General features: G+C 43.8%; 2 protein-coding genes across 2 annotated transcripts in view; one reads left to right on the top strand and one right to left on the bottom strand.

Annotated features, from left to right (window-relative positions):
* The window catches only part of retreg2 (reticulophagy regulator family member 2), a 29,552-nt gene extending 23,603 nt beyond the window's left edge, over positions 1-5,949 (top strand). The window contains exon 9 of the mRNA XM_084051122.1: positions 402-5,949. Within this exon, the coding sequence (XP_083907248.1) occupies positions 402-1,588 (1,187 nt within the window). The 3' untranslated portion in view covers positions 1,589-5,949. The remainder of the gene's footprint in view (positions 1-401) is intronic.
* A 3,758-nt stretch (positions 5,950-9,707) lies between these two features.
* mdh1b (malate dehydrogenase 1B, NAD (soluble)) lies at positions 9,708-18,922 on the bottom strand (the record flags this gene model as incomplete). Its single annotated transcript, XM_084051498.1, has 10 exons — positions 9,708-9,874; positions 10,658-10,836; positions 11,299-11,440; positions 12,344-12,487; positions 12,802-13,030; positions 13,706-13,931; positions 14,696-14,838; positions 16,157-16,291; positions 18,016-18,128; positions 18,901-18,922. 10 exons carry the CDS (start codon positions 18,920-18,922, stop codon positions 9,708-9,710), a joined length of 1,500 nt encoding a protein of 499 aa, XP_083907624.1.
* Between the last annotated feature and the right edge of the window lie 738 nt (positions 18,923-19,660).

A 19,660-nucleotide genomic window follows, 5' to 3' on the forward strand; every position in this document is an offset into this window, starting at 1 on the left:
TTTTGAGATGGGGGGGGTCGGCGGCCAAATACATATCATTTTGGGGGTCCTTTTTTTTTTTTATATATATATTTTTTGGGGCTTTTTGCCTTTTATTGATAGATGACAGTAGACTGACAGGAAATGGGGAGAGAGATGGGGGGGTGACACGCAGCAAAGGTCGTCGGGATCGGGAGTCGAACCCGCGACACGCTGTCAGGCTGGCATTGCAGCCTAGGGTGCCTGGACCGCCACGCTGCGGCCCAGGCCCATTTTGGGGGTCCTTGACATGAAAAAGTTTGAGAACGGCTGATATAGAAACATACGTTTTTCAGAAAACTGTTGGGATTTAGAAGACATTTGTAGAATCGGCTTCAGGTCTTAATGGGTTAAAACATATTGTTTTTCTTCTCACACATCAGACCTACTGGACCAGCAGAGTCTCCACAGCGACCCGGATGAATCCTACCTGAGGGACCTGCCCGAGTTCCCCTCCGTGGAGGAGTTCCCCTCCATCGACCACAGCCTGTTCCACTTCCCCCTGCGTGGCCCCCCCCAGGGCGGCCCCCCCCAGGCGGACGGAGGAGGAGCCCCGGGGGGCCAGCAGCAGGCCGCCTCCTCTGACGGGGAGGCCCCCCCCCTGAGCCCCGCCAGCCTCCTCCTCCAGCACCTGGCCTCCCCGCTCCACTTTGTGAACACGCACTTCAACGGACACGGGCGGCCGCCGCCCGGGGGGGGCGACGGGGGGGGGGCCGCGGCCGCCGCGCTCCTGGGGGCCGTAGCGGAGGAGGAGGAGGAGGAGGAGGAAGGGGGGGGCGGGGGGGGAGAGAGGGAGGGAGGAGGAGGAGCCTCCCCCGTCCCGCACCACCACCGGTCTCTGGAGGCGCTGAGCGAGGAGATCGTGAGCACGGCCATCTCCACCGTGGTCCAGAACACTCTGTCGGCCCTGCTGCGCTCCAGCGAGGAGGAGCAGGAGGAGCAGCCCTCCTCCCTGGAACAGTTCCTCCCCACGGAGACGGCCTCCTCTCCGGACCGGCTCGTCCCCACAGAGACACGGCCCGGCGCGTCGGAGACGACGACGACCGACGCCGCCGATCGCACCGCTACGACCGCCGCCATGCCCGAGGACGAGCCGGAACCGACGGTCGTTGCCGCCGAAACCGAGACGGCGGCCTCCTCCTCTCCGGACCGGCCCCTCCCCACCGAGACGACCCCCTCTCCGGACCGGCCCCTCCCCACCGAGACGACCCCCTCTCCGGACCGGTTCCTCCCCACCGAGACGCCGCCACCCGTCGCACCGGAGACGACCGTCGCCGCTCAGCCCGCGGACGGGGCAGCCCGTCGCACCGCGACCGCCGACGCGCCCGCCGGGGACGAGCCGGAACCGACGGTCGTCATCGTTGCCGCCGCCACGGCCGAAATGGCCGACGACGACCCGCTGGTAACGGCCGAGGACGAGGACTTTGAGCTCCTGGACCAAAGTGAACTGGAGCAGACGGACGAGGGGCTGGGCCTCGGCTCTGGCGCGCAGCAGGCATTTGTCGCGGGAGGGGCCTCGGGCGCCACAGACACACCCCCGTCTCCCCAGCACCAACCGGAGGAGTCCTAGCTTCCCCGTTGCGTCCCCCCTTTGCCCCACCCGACCCCCCCACCAATCCAAAACCCGTTGTTTTAGTTTTAATCTGTGCGTTACAACTACATTTATATACATACCTACTGCTATAGATACATGCATCACACAGACATGGGGGGGGGGGGGGGGGGGGGGGCGGGTGGTTGAGATGACTGCTGTTGCAGTGACTCTGTCAGTGGCTTGTTCAGCTTTGGGTGCCTGAGTTAGGTTTTGCTTCCGGTCCAGGAAAACAGCCAGCAAGCAACCAGAAACCGGGCCTGTGGGCTGCCCGTCAGGCGCCGTTCGGCGCGATATAAGTTGGCAGATCGGAGCGCTAATGTTAAAACCACTTAAATCCTATTATACTTCGTTTGCAAGTCAATAGCGAAAACAGCCGACCGACAAGCTCACAGCGCGTCGCTTTCGCCACGCGCCGTGAGCTTTTTGCACACTGGATGTTTTCTCAGAATGTTCACCTATTTTTTTGCAGAATGTTCGCCCTATTACTACGACATGCCCCAGAATAGAGACGCTAGGGTTCTTGTGGTTAAAACAAAAACCTGAAGACAGTTTGATTGTTGTTAGCCGTACCTCCGTCTGAGATTTTGTTCTGACCCATAATGCAATATGTTTGCTAGCGGCGCGCCACACTGAACGCTGTTGGCCTGGTTGTAAATGCGTCGTGTCAGAGGAGGGCGCGTTTGGGGAGAGAGGCTTTGTCCTCGGGTAAAACAAAGTGGTCATCTTCATCGTCATGGACGTGCGTCGTGTCTTACCTCCACAAGTTTCACAAACCTGTGTTTACCTTTCAGCTAAAGATTCCATCAGTGAGCACAGTGTGCTTTGTCTGCTGTCAGAATTCAGCGTCCTTTGACCTTGACGATGGCTCAGTTTTACGTCATGGCTAAACCTAATCCCATCTGTGACCTCCCCCTGTGCTGTAGCTCCTCCCCCTGTGCTGTAGCTCCTCCCCCTGTGCTGTAGCTCCGCAGCTCCGTCACGTCAAGTCTGAATTCTGACACTCTGGTAAAAGTCATTGACGCGTCGAATCAGCCTTTCCAATCTGTTGGAGACGCATTCTTGATTGGAAAAGGTGGCTCCATGTTAAACATACGTCCACATTCCTGATGGGAAACCGGCCTCCGTGTATAACTCGACGCAGGCTGGCAGAAAAAAAACATTTTAAAACGGTTGTTTCAAACAGTCGACTGATTTCACCCAGAGCGTCAGAACCACAGACATCTGTAGGATACCACAGCTATATATCTTTTTCCTTTTTTTTAATTATACGATGTTCAGAAATAGGTAAGAAGTTTTCATCGGTCTTCAGCCGGAGCTTAACTTTTTGTGACGAGTCCCGGAGCTACAGTGGTTCACAGATGGGGGCCAACGCCAGGGGTTCTCAAAGTGCGGTGTCCAGGGACCCTCGGGGTTACCTTGAGAGGGTTCTAAAATGGAACATGGAACCGAATCCATTTGGTTACGGGCGTTTGGGAACCACTAGGCTAAGCTAAACCCAGCTACCGCTCTGTTTTCAGTGGCTCACAGTTGGTCTATTCAGAAGGTCTTGCCGAGAGAAGGTTGAGATGTTGGGATTATATAGCTATTAATATATAATATAAATTATTTAAGTTAACGGTCAGTGTGTGTTGCGGCACTTCATTGTCGCCGTGAGGGGGGGGGGGGGGGGTTATGTCATCCGGTCACTGTTGGTGCTCGGATGACATGGTGGGTTTGATGGATAATGCCCCTGGAGTTTAAAATATAGCTGCATATTACCGGCTTGACATGTTGAACCCATTAAGACCTGGAACGCATCTGTGTCACTTTAGATTTCTTTGGCTATTCAAAAATAGCAGATCTACAAGCGCATAGCGCGGCACCGAGTGCCGCGCTATGAGCTTGTAGATCTGCTATTTTTGAAAAATCTTGATTATTATTATTATTATTTTTTTTAAACTGTTAGGATTTAGAAAACGTTTTTAAGAATCGCCTCAGATCTTAATGGGTTTAAAAAACAGTGATTCCCAACCAGGAGGATATTGCAAGTGGCCCCACAAATAATTGGCAATGTTTTTGTATTGATAATATAACATTAAGGGTGCGGTCACACCCAACTGTGATTCTGCCAATGCTTTTCATTGGGAACCGAGCGGTTTGTTGCCATTCGCGGTATTTCCGCAAAAAAAAAAAGGAAATCAAAAAGTTTGCAGTGACTGCATCCTAATATAAGAATCAATTCATGCTTGAAAAAGAAAAATTCAAACTAGGAACATAGAAACTTTAATTATACTACCGGTACGTTAGTTGCACCAAAACATGCTCTGAAAAACGTGTTGCTCTGGTCCAGAACGGGTTGGGAACGGCTGTGTTAAAAGACAATAAATAGTGTTATTGTTTGGGCATTATCCGTCCATCCAAAATGACAAAGTTGGGACTTATCTGTGTGGATGGGATCCTAACGTTTTGATGTACGCGGGTGTAGCTCTATATATATATATATATATATATATATATATATATATATATAATTTGAACGTTGCGTTCCTAAACACCCTTATTGTGTTCCAGTGTTTATTCTTCTCGATCTAACCTTGTCGAGCGAAACGAGGCGCTCTCCGGCAGAAGGGCTCCGCTAACCACACTAACTAACCGTTCTTTCCGTACGTGTGTTACTTATGTTCATTACAGGGACGCGTAACTTCGCAAAAAAAAAAGGGTCTTTTACTTTGTGCCACTACTACTCCAAACCTGCGCATGACCATGCATCACGCATGTATATACGTGTATACACACCACCGTTTAATATTTGAGAGATCAAAACCATTTAGAATCAAAAGAATGTTGTTTTCTTACTCGAGAAATGTCTTTGGAAGAGGATAATTGCCTGGAGGTTAATTAACACGTTATGCATCTGGGAACTCTGCTGGACATTTCACCCGATTTAAAAAAAAACATGAAAATACAGTTCTAGCTGTATGAAGAGGCTGTTTTTTTGCATTGGCGTCAGGGCTGGGCGATATGACTTCAAATAAATATCGTGATTATTTCAAATTTTCGATATACATTTTTTTGAGCAGTCTAAATAGATCTATAAGCTCACAATACCTCGCATCGCGACAAGTTGTGAGCTCGTAGATCGGCTATTTTCGTACGCCACCACTGTACAACAAATTACAGTATAACACAAGGTCAAGGGATTCATCAGACTAACCGATTTAGTGGTAGATTATTCAAAATCTATTAATTATTTTTCGGGTCAATTATTCTCAATTTGGTAAATGGTAAAATAATGGTAGATGGTACATTTCTTCTCAATTATTCGATTAACCTACAGGAGCAAGATTAAGTCTTGCTATTGGCCCTAAACATGGGTTTAGATGTATTTTTGAGTTAATTGCCCCAGCCCTAATTGACGTCACTAACTCAGCATCTGAATCTCAGGGGTGGGCTGTACCGACGTGAGCGGGACATTGTCCATCCTCCGCCGTCTTGTCATAGTGCACCGTGTTTTGTACGACTAACCATCTGTCCATAGTGCACTGTGGTTGTACTTAGGCCTGTCACAATTATTACATAATCGCCTAATCGCAATTATTTGAGATAATTATGCAATTATTTTTGCATAATCCTCAATCGTTCATATATTTTCCAAAAAAAAGAAAAAGTTCATATATTTTCAAACGTTTTCCAAAAATAGCAGAAATAGCAGATCTGCTATTTCTGCTATTTTTAATTTTTTTAAGCATAAAATTATTAAATATGTCAGTAATTTCTTTGTACATTTAAGTTATTTCTCATATCTGCCCTGTGCAATTTTTGATGACGAATCCTAAAAGGCAGAACAGAAATTACTTTTTTATTCATTATGTTCCAATGGTCAACACGACACGCAATTAAATCGCTAATCGCAACTAAAAGTCAACTTAAATGTATAATGGTGACAGCCCTAGTTGTACTACTAACCACGGTGCACCACGTTTGTACGACTAACCGTCTTGTCACAGTGCACTGCGTTTGTACGACTAACCATAGTGCACTGTGTGTGTTTGTGTGTGTGTGTGTGTAACACTAACCTCGCCTTTTCTCTGTAGTCTCATTTATGCTTAGTTGTGCGACAACCGCCGCACACCGTCAATGGCGCATCGGATGTGACATTTTCTGTCGCGCGATAGTGGCGCGCAACTAAAGGGTCTTTACACATCAAAAACATTTAATATTTCACGTGGGAACAATTGTTCCGGAAATAAAAATGTCATTGCTTTATCACCACGTAATATTCACGTTCTGTGGAGGTAGCCGTGACACAAGCGATAGCTTGGGAAAATGTTATTTTCGAGCTAATTAATTAAAAAAGAGAAAGGAAACAAGAAAGCGCCTCCGATGTGTGCGGACCTTTAGTGTGAATCTGGCTTTACAAGTACGTCTTTGCCTCCTTGTGTATGAAGACCCTCTAACGGAACGTTTTTGATATTCTGCATGTAAAAAAAAACAGCACTCATCCGCTGGTGTAAACTCTGCACAGTTAGTGACAAGCGTGCGATCCGAGGCGTTCGGGTCGAGCGAGCCCGTCGGAAAACGTGTAACTTGTCGTTTAATATACCGTTTTTAACGCACCTGCATTTTCTTTTTCAACAACTACTCCCCGTTGTAAATTAATACAGGCAAGTCGTGACGTCAAATTTAGAGAAGGATGTTATTAACAGAGACTAGTTTGTGTATTTGTAGTAGTGTGTTTGTTTTACGCTTAAAAGTATCGCTTCTTGAACTATAAGGAAAAAGGCACTTAATGAGAACTGTACAATTTTAAAAACAAGAAAGAAAAAAAAAGAAATCTATTTTCTAATTTCTCCTTTTCTTTTCCAGAAAGCACTCAGTTTGATCTTTTACATAATAATATATAAATGTCAACAACCAGGGACAAAGTTTCATAAAAAGCTGAAATACATTTATTTGCCATTAATGCGCAGACGTGGTTAAAGCAGAACTGCATCTCGACATGACATGTGAAAGTTTAAAACGGAATAAAAGAACAAACTGAAACCTGGTGTGTTTGGCAATTCATTTCACTGCCTGTACTTGACCCTTTGACCCCTGACCTACAGTAGTGACCTGAGCGGTACCTACACAGCGGTACGCGTCGTTCGCCCCGGGCCGCTGCAGAGGTGAGAGAGTGGAACTGGAACACTACAGTAGGTTTCATTGAAGTGAACTGGCTGTCCAATGTACAATGTAGGGTTTACCAGATCACCTCTGTCGGGGCCTCATATGTTCAAAACTGTTACTTTTCAGGATTCAAAATTCAAAAGTAGCAGATCTACAAGCTCGAAACGCGTCGCTTCGCGCCGCGTTTCGAGCTTGTAGATCTGCTACTTTTGATGCTTTTAGTATGATCATGTAGGGCAGCGGTGATGCAACTTTGATGATGGAGAGGGAGAGGGCTGCTATATTTCCACACTCACTCCAGGGGGCCACAATGCATGTTGTTGCTGTCTTGCAGAAACCTCTTATCTCCATATTTTAACTTGATTTATCTTGTAAATGAATGTCCTAAAAATAGTGTTTGAGCTTGTAGATCGGCTATTTTTGCTATTTTCGAATTGGAAAAGTAACATTTTAATTTAATTTCAAATGCATAAGTTATACTTATGTTAAAGGTAGGGTAAGTGATTTTCTTTGGTTAAAATAAGTGTTAAATAGCTCTATATTGTGATAGTACTCATTGCTATAGAGTGTTTGTTCAGTAAAAGGAGTGTCCTTGTCTCTCCAGCTCTTTATTAAACAGAAAATGCATTTTCGTTTCAGTTTCATTTACAATTTTATCCAATCAGGATAGAGAACTAAATCAGGATATAGATTAAACAAGTGAAATTGGAAGTGATGACACTAAGAAATGAGCAGACAAAATTGGAACTGGAACAACAAATGAAGCTTAAAAATGGGTACTTTCTCCTGATTGGCTGAGATTTTGACACCTACCGGAAAATGTATTTTCTGTTCATTAAAGAGCTGGAGAGACGGGGAGACTCCTGTTACTGAACAAACACTCTATAGTAGGGGTGTGCCGATATATCGTCCCGCGATATATCGCGATACGTTTTCGCGACGATATGTATCGTTTTGGAAAAAAAAAATATCGTTTTTTACACAATCATAATAATCAGGCATGCAAACGTCCCCGAAGTGAAAAGAGTGACAACATGTTTTTTTTTCGGGTCAGGTGTCATACTATTTGGATTCAAAACGGCTATTGTAGCTGAAAAGCTACAAGTTTGCATGTCTGAATAATGCAAAAACAGAATTATTTGTTTGCATTTTCTTTTTTTCTCCTCCATATATTTTCATAATAAAAAAAGTGCGTATCGTATCGTATCGAAATCGTATCGAAGTTGTGAGTCAAATATCGTATCGTATCGTTTCGTGAAATTAGTGTATCGGCACACCCCTACTCTATAGCAATGATTACTATCACAATATAGTGCTTTAACCTTTTAACAAAAAACCTTTTTGTTTTAACCCAAAAATATCACTTACCCTACCTTTAATTTACGGGAGAAAAACACAAAAGTTAGATTATATGGAGATAAGAAGCCCGAGTCCGACAGCAACGAGATGCTCTTAAAGACAGTCACACTATATAACTGTGCTATATAACTATAAAGATGTAGTTTTAAAAAACTCACACCCCAACTATAACAAAGACGATGGTGATTGTTACATTTAGATGTAGTTATAGTGCTTGATGAGAAGTGAACGTCCCTTTATCCAGAGTGACTTGACGAGTGTAAAAACAGGTTAAAATGGCATGATGAACCCTAACAAACACCTTGGGAGGGAGAAGAGTCAGGGACGTACGGAGCATTGTCCGTGGTGTTTTCTTTAGAAAAGGTTCAAACAACATTCCCAGATAGCATGTCATGTAGACAGACGACAGGTTCATTTGTAGACCTGACATCATCCTATAGTGTGAATAGTTTCAATGTACACATTATGTTTTGATATTCTACTGTTTAGGCTGATGATAGGTTCTTGGTTTACCTATGAACCTAGATTACTATTTCTATGCATTTTGGTGTATTACCTACTATGTTTACCTTGCTTACTGTAAATCACTCTGGATTCAGAGCGTCTGTTAAATGCCTACACTGTACATTGTGTGTTAGCTGAACTAAGTGAGCAGGGAGGGTTGTGGGTCTGGAACGTGTCCTGAAGGAACGGGGGTCTTCTTCAGGTCTTCATAACACGCTTGGAAGCACTATTAGTTTTTCCTGGAGAAGACAAAACGGTGAAGTTAAAGGGAGTAATATAGGCTCTATATGCACATATTGTAAAGAAACCGGGCCTCTTCCTTACTTCCTTCACAGGTGTTACCATTGATACTAATGAAGGCTCAGTTCCATTCTGGTCAAACGGAGTCAGGGTGTTGACTCACTGGAAACACTCTGCTACACCAGTGGGTCTCTAAATGTGGTCCAGGGACCCTCATGGTTCCTAGAGGTTCCAAATGGACCCTTATATTATAGTGTGTAACTCAGAGTGTACAAATGGAACCAAATGGACCCTTATATTATAGTGTGTAACTCAGAGTGTACAAATGGAACCAAATGGACCCTTATGTTATAGTGTGTAACTCAGAGTGTACAAATGGAACCAAATGGACCCTTATGTTATAGTGTGTAACTCAGAGTGTATAAATTGATACACTCTGAGTTATGGGGGTCCTTAGCTCAGAGCGTTCTAACCCTCTATGGACCAGAGCTACATTTTTTGACATTCAAATGTTTGAGAACCACTGTGCTGCACTAAATGGAACAGTGCCCGTGTTGCCAGATGGGAAATGTTGAATTATCATACCGGAGGCTTAATATTATCGTATTTGAAAGAAAGCTATGGTACACAGCCAAAAAGAGATGAATCACAGGTGTAAATATGTCATTTCGCAAAAAAATGTATTTATTCAAGAAACAACATTGTTTGAGACTCCTATGAGATAAAAACTCATCACAAGCAGGCAACTTCCTGTTATTGATCGTACAGAGGGTAAACTTATCGTACAAATACGATAATTATCGTTCATCTGGTAACATCTAATGCTATTTCCAAACTGCCTGTAATGTCATGTGGTGTGGGGTGGGCGGACCTCTTTGAGTTCCTCTGCACAGCGCTGCAGCGCCCCCCTCAGGTCAGGTCCCATCATGGTCGGGTCAAACAGCGCGGACCATCCGCCACCGCTGAAGGTGACGGGCATGGAGAGGACCACGCCCTCTGGGAGGTCGTAGTGGCCTGCGGAACCAATCGGAAAAAAGAGCAGCCGTACTTCAGTGGTGATTTCCTCGAGTAATTTGACTAATGTCTACATAGAAAGAACCTGTTAAAGGAGTAGTTCACAAAAAAAAGTACTTATTTTTCTGTCAATTACACACCCCATGAAGCCTTGAATTCATGGAGTTTTTTTTTTAATTGCCACATTCCTGAGACAATAATTTGATGACCGGCGGTTTCTCCGGTAGATTTTTGAGTCTCCTACCGGATACATTAGCATCTCTCCGCCGGTCATCAAATTATATTGGCTTAGGAATGAGACAAAAACAAAAAAATATCCATGAATTCAAGTCTCCATGGGGTGACTAATCCATGGGAGGGGTGAACTATCCCTTTAATGGGGTGGCCCTTGTAATGTGAAGGTTTGAGAACCACTACCCTACAGTATATGGTTCTTCAGAGGTTTAGAGCTCACTTAAAGGTGCTGTACTGTACAGTACCTTTACATTAGGTTCTCAAATGTAGGACCCCCAAATTAATAGTATTAGGCCACAGACCCCCATTTAAAAGGATTTTGTGCCAGGGAGGGACCCATAAGAGAAGATTTTGTCAACATATTTTTTTAAATGGCACATCTACAAGCTAACAACGTGTGTGTGTGTGTGTGTGTGTGTGTGTGTGTGTGTGTGTGTGTGTGTGTGTGTGTGTGTGTGTGTGTGTGTGTGTGTGTGTGTGTGTGTGTGTGTGTGTGTGTGTGTGTGTGTGTGTGTGTGTGTGTGTGTGTGTGTGTGTGTGTTCTAGTACCTGGACACAGTACTCCCAGAGAGAGGACCTGGCCAGGGTTGGAGGAGGTTCCTCTCCAAGCCTTCAGGACATGGAGGATGCTATTGATGGCTGACATGGAGCCTGTTCTGTGGGCTCTAGAGGTCACGGATGATCGCTGGCGACGAACCAAGGCTGGTAAGTCTGTGTTTACCCATTTCCTGGGCGGTAGAGCCGAACGGGAAGGTGATTACATTTGGTTTTCATGTTTTTCTTTGACAAATACACACAGACGATATGAACAACGGGCAGAAACTATATACTTATATTTTAACTTTTTTGTGTGTTTTTTTTTCGTAAATTAACTTACAGCACCTTTAACTGATGTATTTGGCCGCCGACCCCCATCAAAATATTTTGTTCCAGGGACCCCCCAGAAGAAACGATTTGAGTTAAAAATGTTCGCTTTAGAAATATATATATTCAAAGATGTGCACACATTTTCACGATTTTTCAAAAATAGCAGATCTACAAGCTCATAGCGTGGCACTCGGTACCGCGCTATGAGCTTGTATATCTGCTATTTTTTAATAGCCCAATGTGTAAAATAATGCTTTTTAGCTCAAATCTAAAAATGACACAGTTCCAGGTCTTAATGGGTTAATTGGTGTAGTTTCTCCCACCTGTCATGCAGCACCTCTAGAACAGCTCTGGAGAAGAAAGCTGGTCCTTTGATCGCCCCGTCATGGTTGAAAACCTTCGCCCTCTGCAGGTCAACGTAGGAACTACCGCTGATGTTCCCCCATATGACGACATCTGAAACATCTGGGGAAAAAAAAAACATTTGATTAGTCAGAAGGAAAGGAGCCTGGTTGAAGGAAAGGAGCCCGTATAGTGAACAAATGGAACCAAATTGGCCCTAAATGGTCCATTTCTCTTAGAGTTATAGACCCATAAGGGTCCATTTTTAACAATCAATTCATTTTGCTGGGGACCCCCTGGATCCTCCTTAATGGCCGCTGCGAGTCCCCGGACCCCCAAGTTGAATGAAAACCACTGTTCTTAGATGTAAAAAACTAAAACAAATGCTGAAATTGTGAGAAGAAACTGTATTGTTTTCTTCCAGTGCTCAAAACCAACACATTGTTTATAGTAAGACTGTCTAATACTGTATACCAGTGGTTCTCAAACCTTTTCGCACCAAGGACCCCCAAATTGACACTTATTAGCCAGCGGACCCCCATTTGAAAAGATAAGCCAGGGACCCCCATAAGAGAAGATTTTTACGGCTCTAGCCGCTAAAATGAATACTTTCAAGGACCCCCAGTTTGACATGCATTAGGCTACGGACCCCCATTTAATGGCATTTCTATCCCTGGGACCCCAATTTATATTGTAAAATCAATGTTAATTTAACACTGAGAGTGTACAAATGGAACCAAATGGACCCTAACGGGTCCATTTGGTTCCATTTGTACACTCTCTGAGTTGAAGACCCATAAGGGTCCATTTGGTTCCTGTCCATCATTTAGCTGGGGACCCCCTGGAACCCCCTCAAGTACCCCTGGGGGTCCCCGGACCCCATTTTGAGAACCACTGCTGTATACAGTAGTAATATTTGCAACTGTATTTGTTTGTATGTTTTTTTTACATTTTTTTATACCCCAGGAAGACTAGCTGGTTGCCATGGCACCAGCCAATGCGGTTCCTTAATGAAATCCAAACTACCTGAGGTCCTGACGCTCAGCTTCTTAGCGATGTGGGCCCTGGCTTCGTACTCCAGCTGCGTTGCCACGGCGACGAAGCGACGGCTGTCGATGGAAGGGGCGTGGTCCAGGAGCAGGGAGCACTTCAGGTTGATGAAGGTGTCGCCTGTAGGGGGCGCAACAGTTCATCCAAATGATCCAAAGATATTAACGATAAAGTAATCGATTTTCAAAAATAGTGAAAATAGCTGTGTTGTGAGCTTGCAGATCTAGGTTTTTTTTGTGCTATTTCTTTATTTACAAGGTAAATATTGATTATGAAAAAACCTATTTAAAGAAAATGGCGATTCACTAATAAAAGATTTTTTTTTCAATCTATTAAAAAAAGAAAACGCATTTTCAATTACTCGATTAATCAAAAGTTTCATGGATAGAACAATGGCTCAGAAGAACATAATGGATAGTTTCAGCCCTGCTTGCCTGCTACCAGCACCATCACCTCCCTGTGGGCCCTCCCGTCCATGAGGCGCCCGTAAGCTTCGTAGCGCACCGAGATCCTTCTCAAATCCTTCTTCTTCTTCTTCTTCTTGGTTTCCTCGTCATCCTCCTCTTCGCCCTGTACGTCGCCATCTTCGGGCCAGCGGTCGTCCAGCAGTATGACGAGGTCTGCGTCTTGGAACGCCCGCTCTAAGTCAACGTGAACGCTTACCTGTGCGTAAACAGATATACTATACTGTAAAAACTGGTCAAACGTTGGCCAAATTGTCAAATTATATAAGAAAGAGGATTTTCCTTTTTAAATAGTACAAGCTCACAACGCCTCGGCTTCCAAGGCGTTGTGAGCTTGTAGATCGACCTCATTTGGGCCCTAGCTGCTCCGGAGGTATTAACCCTGAGTTTTAGGAACCCAGAACTCAGAACTTACACTTAAAAATGAACATAGGAGCCTGTACATCTCAGAACTACAGAGAGTGCACAAATGTAACCAAATGGCCCCCGTAAGCGTAAGGGTCCATTAGTATATTAACTAGAGGTGTAAGGATACAGTAACTGCATCGAAGCATCAATTTAAATTTTCCAGAGAATCACTGTGTTTACTCATTTATATCCATAATGATACATTTTCCCTTAAATAACCTGCACTATCCACACGTTTCACACATATTATATATGTTTTGCTAAATAGTTACTGTATCGATTTTAAACCATTGAATCGTATCGTATCGCCATGAATGAACCAATATCGTTCATGTATCGTATCATCAACCATGTATCGCGATGCGTATCGTATCGCTGTTACGATGTATCGTTACACCCCTAATATTAACACATTCTCATCAGCATAGCGCATAATAATTCCTACAGTTCAGTAAATGTTAGATACCTGATGTAGTAAGGGAAGGGCCAGGTCCTCTATCTCCATCCTCAGGCCCTGCAGAGCCGCCTCCTCCTCAGCCTCCAGGTCCAGCAGGTGGAGGCTGATGGTGGTGGAGACCTGAGGGAACAGCTGACTGGACAGCAGGTGGAGGCTGATGGTGGTGGAGACCTGAGGGAACAGCTGACTGGACAGCAGGTGGGGGAGCAGGCTTTGGCAGGTCCGGTTCAGAGCTCTGAATGGAACACATGAAGCTATGAACGTGTAGATCTGCTACAGTCGTGAAAATCTTTGTATAGTTTTTAAAGTGAACATTTTAAACTCAAATCTTTTTGAGCTTGCAGATCAGCTATTTTCCATATAGTCTAAGTCTAAGATGTGGTTAAAGGAGGAGTTCACCCAAAAAAGTACTTATTTTCTATCAATTACACACCCCATGAAGCCTTGATTTCATGGATTTATTTTTGTTTTTGTGGCATTCCTAAGACAATAATTTGATGCCCGGGTGTATTTCCGGTAGGAGACACGAATAATCTACTTTGTGTCTCCTACCGGATACATTAGCCGGTAGGAGACACAAACAATCTACTTTGTGTCTCCTACCGGATAATTAGCCGGTAGGAGACACAAATAATCTACTTTGTGACCCCCTAGAGAGAAAGATGAAGCAGGGACCTCCTCTATATTGTATAAAAGTGTGTTTCAGATAAACTTTTGCTGCTTTTTTTCCTTCTACACCTTTAACTCTTTGCCAGAAATAGCCGATCTACAAGCTCACAACGCCTCGCAGCGCGAGGCGTTGTGAGCTTGTAGATCTGCTATTTGTTGGCTGAAGTTCTCCTCAGAAAAGGGATGCTAGGGTTCAAGTGATTAAGGCAAAAAAAGAAAAATCATGTCACACAAAGATTTGCCGGACCCCCTGTAGTAACTCTGAGGACCCCCTAGGTGTCCCGGACCCCCTGTTGAAGACCCCTGGTGTAGAGGTTGGATGAGGCTCACCCGGCGATCCAGATGTGTAGAGGTTGGATGAGGCTGACGCGGCGCTCCTCTTCCTCCCTCAGCTTCACCTCGCTCTCCAGATTCTCCGTCGCTATCCTCAGCATCACGTCTGTGGGCATGTCTGACGTGATGCTGTAGTACTCCTGTTGAAAGACCACAGGTTTATGTATTTACCCTCGTACCCTCGGGGGGGGGAGGGTTTACCATGTGTCTTAGCTTCAATGTAAGTCGAGGTTCTAATCTTATACCGAAGTCCCAACCCCTGGGTCACGGAAGTGAAGTAGAAATTCCCCGTAGAGAAATCTTAGATTGTGTCATATAAGAACCGTGTTCCAAAAATAAACAAATCACCCCTGCATGCACCTCATGGTGCTATAGCACCTCAAAGGCACTCAAATCAAAACTACAAACCTCTCAAAACAATCTAGTCGATGGCTCAGGGTAGAGGATAGAGTACAGCAACTTGCAATGGGCTTCAGATGCTGTCAATGCACTGAATGACATTATCACGTTTAATCAGACTGATTGGTCTAAGTAGGTGAGATACTGACCAACTACGTTTAATCAGACTATTGATTGGTGAGATACTGACCGGGTGCATGTCGCCTTTCCGACATGTCGCCTTTGCGACGTTAACGAACCCTATACCTAACCCTAACCCTAAGGGCAAAGATTTAGAATGTAGTCTAAAGGAATACTTAATTAAACAGAATGTGAAATTATATGGACCTTAAAATTAAAGAGTAGCAGGATCCCAAAAAGACTTTCTTTCAAAAATAAGATGGCGAGAGCAAAAGTTCCTTGCTCTGCCTTTTTCTGAAAGGATGACCTTTCTAAAAAGGCTTAGCACTGAAGTCCGACCCTAACCATTCCCTAACCCTAACCCTAACCGCACGCGGAAGCCACTAGTCGGAGTGGCGAGATGTCGGAATGGAGAAATGACCCCATACTGACCTACCGACAGGACTTTATATAAAACACCCACTGAGCCCCGTGGGTGTCAGTATCACCAATCAATAGTCTGATTAAATGTGATAATGTCCCATTCAGTGCATTGACAGCCTCCGAAATGGGTGCAGGGCCCATTGTACCTGTGTCAAACTACTTAAAAAGAGTGAGAAACGTCCCACGGGCACAACACCAGAGGGAGCTCCTCTGATCTCATTCCCCCCAGATTCGGCACAAACATGGGGATGAATTCATTCTACTATTATGCCACCAGCACGTGGAATTCCCTACCACCAGCCATCAAAAGGTGTGACTCCTTACCCTCCTTCAAAACCGCCATAAAAGAGAACCTGTCTGCAATTTACAACTGCACCTAGACAAGTCTTCTAGCGTGCCAAAAGAAATGACCCCCCAATGTTTTTCTGTAAATATACTTTTACTGCTCCTAGTATTGACATACCGTTCATAAAGTATTCAACCAACCAATCAATCAATCAATCAACCCGTGCTAACCTGACAGTGCTCCAGGAAGTCGTTGAACCCTCCCAGGTACATAGCTCCGCCCCCACGGTGGACCAGCTCCCTCCACACCAGAGGAGAATGCTGGTGTCTCCATCCGTTGGCTCTGCATGTGGCCTCCAGCCAATCCTGTTATAGTACAGAGCATTGGTTCTCAAAGTGGGGTCCGGGCACCCCCACGGGTCCTTGGGGGGGGGGGGGGGGGGGTTCCAGGGGGTCCCCAGCAAAACGTGTTAATAAAGCATCACAATCATTTTAACCACTTTAACCTTTTATACTTTGGCTATTCAAAAATAGCAGATCTACAAGCCGCGCTATGAGCTTGTATATCTGCTATTTTTCAAAAATCTTGTGCAAATCTTTGAATATATATATATATTTAAAGCGAACATTTTTAACTCAAATCTTTGCTTCTGGGGGGGTCCCTGGAACAACATATTTTGAGATGGGGGTCCCTGGTCAAATACATATGACCTTGACATGAAAAAGTTTGAGAGACACTGATATAGAGATGCTGCTCAGTCACATGATACACATCAGTGCTTTCCCAAACACTGGGTCAGGATTATTATATTATGCTGTATAATATATTGTCCCATTCTTGATTTGCAATGTAAATGTTCTTGAATTATGTAAAAACAGGCAATGTGTTAAAGGTAGGGTACGTGATTTTCAATGGTCAAAATAAGTGTTAAATAGCTCTATATTATGATAGTACTCATTGCTAGAGAGTGTGTGTTCAGTAACAGGAGTCTCCATGTCTCTCCACCTCTTTATTAAACAGAAAATGCATTTTCAGGTCAGGATGCCAATGTTGTCCAATCAGGATAGAGAACTCAGTCAGGATACAGATTAAACAAGTACAATAGGAAGTGATGAGTGATGACACAAAGACATGAGCTGAAATTGGAAATGGAACACTAAAAATGAAGCTGATAAATGGGTATCTTCTGATTGGCTGAAATGTTGTCACCTTCCTGAAAATGTATTTTCTGTTTTATAAAGAGCTGGAGAGACCGGGAGACTCCTGTTACTGAACAAACACTCTATAGCAGGGGTCTTCAACAGGGGGTCCGGGACCCCTAGGGGGTCCTCAGAGTTAGTACAGGGGGTCCGCCAAATCTTTGTGTGATATGAATATTTTTTTTACCATAACCACTTGGACCCTAGCATCCCTTTTCTGAGGTGAGCTTTAGCCAAAAATAGCAGATCTATAAGCTCACAACGCCTCGCGCTGCGAGGCGTTGTGAGCTTGTAGATCTGCTATTTTTGGCAAATAGTTTTAGGTGTAGAGGGAAAAAAGAGCAGACCAAGTAAACAAAAAAAAGTTGAATCTGAAAAACAATCTTATACAATATAGAGGGGGTCCCTCCTTCATCTCTCTCTCAGCTAGGGGGTCCTTGGCCTGAAAAAGTTGAAGACCCCTGCTCTATAGCAATGAGTACTATCAGAATTTTGTGCTTTAACCTTTTAATACAAAACTTTTTGTTTTCACCAAAAAATATCACTTACCCTACCTTTAAACATCAAACATATTTAATTGAGTTTGTGTGTGATGATACAGTAGGTGGCCAGTGACTTTGACCAGTTTCACTTTCTAAACCTTGTGATGCGTTTTGTTGATACATTAACAAGTTTGTTCATATAGAGTCCTATATCCACACATCCACCATTTAACTTCCACAATCCACATTATCAAAACCATTGGTGTCGTGTGAGCATTCTGTTTGTGTGACATGATGCATGATGCAATGGTTTTGAAAGTGAAACTGGTCAAAGGTACTGGCCACCTACTGTAATACATGTTTACCTGCCATCTATGTGGATGAATGGAGACGTTATGAATGGTTTACCTGCCATCTATGTGGATGAATGGAGATGTTATGGGTGGTGAAGTGAGGCAGAGTTCTGTGCAGCAGCTCTGCCAGATGTTCTGCTTTGGCGTAATAAGGACAGTCCGCTCTACCTGCGAAACATCACATCCAGTCAAACTTTACTTAGGCAGCACAGCGGTTAACCCCCAGAACCCAGATCATTAGCTTAATGTGCAACATTGTTTTCTCACTCAACAGTAAACAAACCAACACACAGTATAAGGTATCTGCACATTTATAAAGTTACAATTTAAGGACTTTTAAGAGACATTCTTTGATACCAAATTGGCCAAATATTACGTAAGAAAGAGGAAAACATTGTGAAAATAGCCGATCTACAAGCTCACAACGCCTCGCAGTGCGAGGCGTTGTGAGCTTGTAGATCGGCTATTTTCACAATGTTTATCTGTGGAACCAAGTCGAATTAAATGTAATTAATGCCTACAACTCCAAGTGCTTGTCAGGGTTGGGGGTCCCCAGTTCAAATATGATTATTTTGTGAGGGTCCCCAGTTCAAATATGATTATTTTGTGAGGGTCCCCAGTTCAAATATGATTATTTTGTGAGGGTCCCCAGTTCACATATATAGGGCTGAAGTGGTTAGTGTCTGTTTTGTATTAATAATCAAAATCTACAAAGTAACTAGTAACTAAAGGATTCAAATAATTATAGTGAAGTAAAAGTACAATATTTGCCTCTGAGATGTAATGGAGTACAGTACTTCAGTAAATATACTTAGTTACTTTACACCACTGGCAACATTGCTATTTAAAACATACAGTAAATGTGTTATTTTGACATCTAGTTAACCAAATGAACACAAATCTTCACTTGTTTGTCTCTAAACTTAAAAGTATTTCTTACCAGCCAACACAAACCTGGCCATTTGTCTCTGGATGGCGTCCGCCCGTTGCTAGGCAACCGTCAGTGTTGCGCTAAACTGTGTCCGACCAGGAAACAAGCAATGTATCACCACAAGAAGAAATATTAGATAAATAACTACAGACTGCTAACAAACTACATAAAAACATTTTTCGCCACTATAATATACACTTTTATGAATTATTATAGTATTATTTTTGAATGTACATGCATGTAATTAAATAAATGTTTGCATAACAGAGTCGGGGGACCTATAATGGCAACGCACACGAGCAGCATGGGTGGGGGCTAGCCCTGAAACATGACAGTCATGGATGAACTTCAACCTGGTGTATGCACTTTTTCTATTTATGGCCTCTACATTTACATAAACGTTTACATCTAAATATAAAACACTTACCGCATGACCATGGATGTTACAATTAAGTACGGGTCCTCAAAAGTACCTGTATTTACCGTATTGTTCAATAAAAGGCATTTTAATCTAATTGGTGGCCATTTTTTTGGACATAGTTATAATCTAACAGAGTGCAATACACCTTCCAACCAATAGGGTCATGTAGTTGAAAGCATAGGGAACAAATGGCCGCCGATCGGATTAAAATGCTTTTTATTGAACAATACGGAAGATATGGGTACTTTTGAGAGCCAGCACATACTTTCAACATCCGTGGTCATTGGTTAACGACTTTATATTTGAAATTTGATCGTTTAAGTGGATAAACGGGACGTAAAGGGAGAA

Source organism: Gymnoscopelus microlampas, assembly GCF_963454915.1.
Source record: "Gymnoscopelus microlampas genome assembly, chromosome: 24".
NCBI classification, from domain to species: domain Eukaryota; kingdom Metazoa; phylum Chordata; class Actinopteri; order Myctophiformes; family Myctophidae; genus Gymnoscopelus; species Gymnoscopelus microlampas.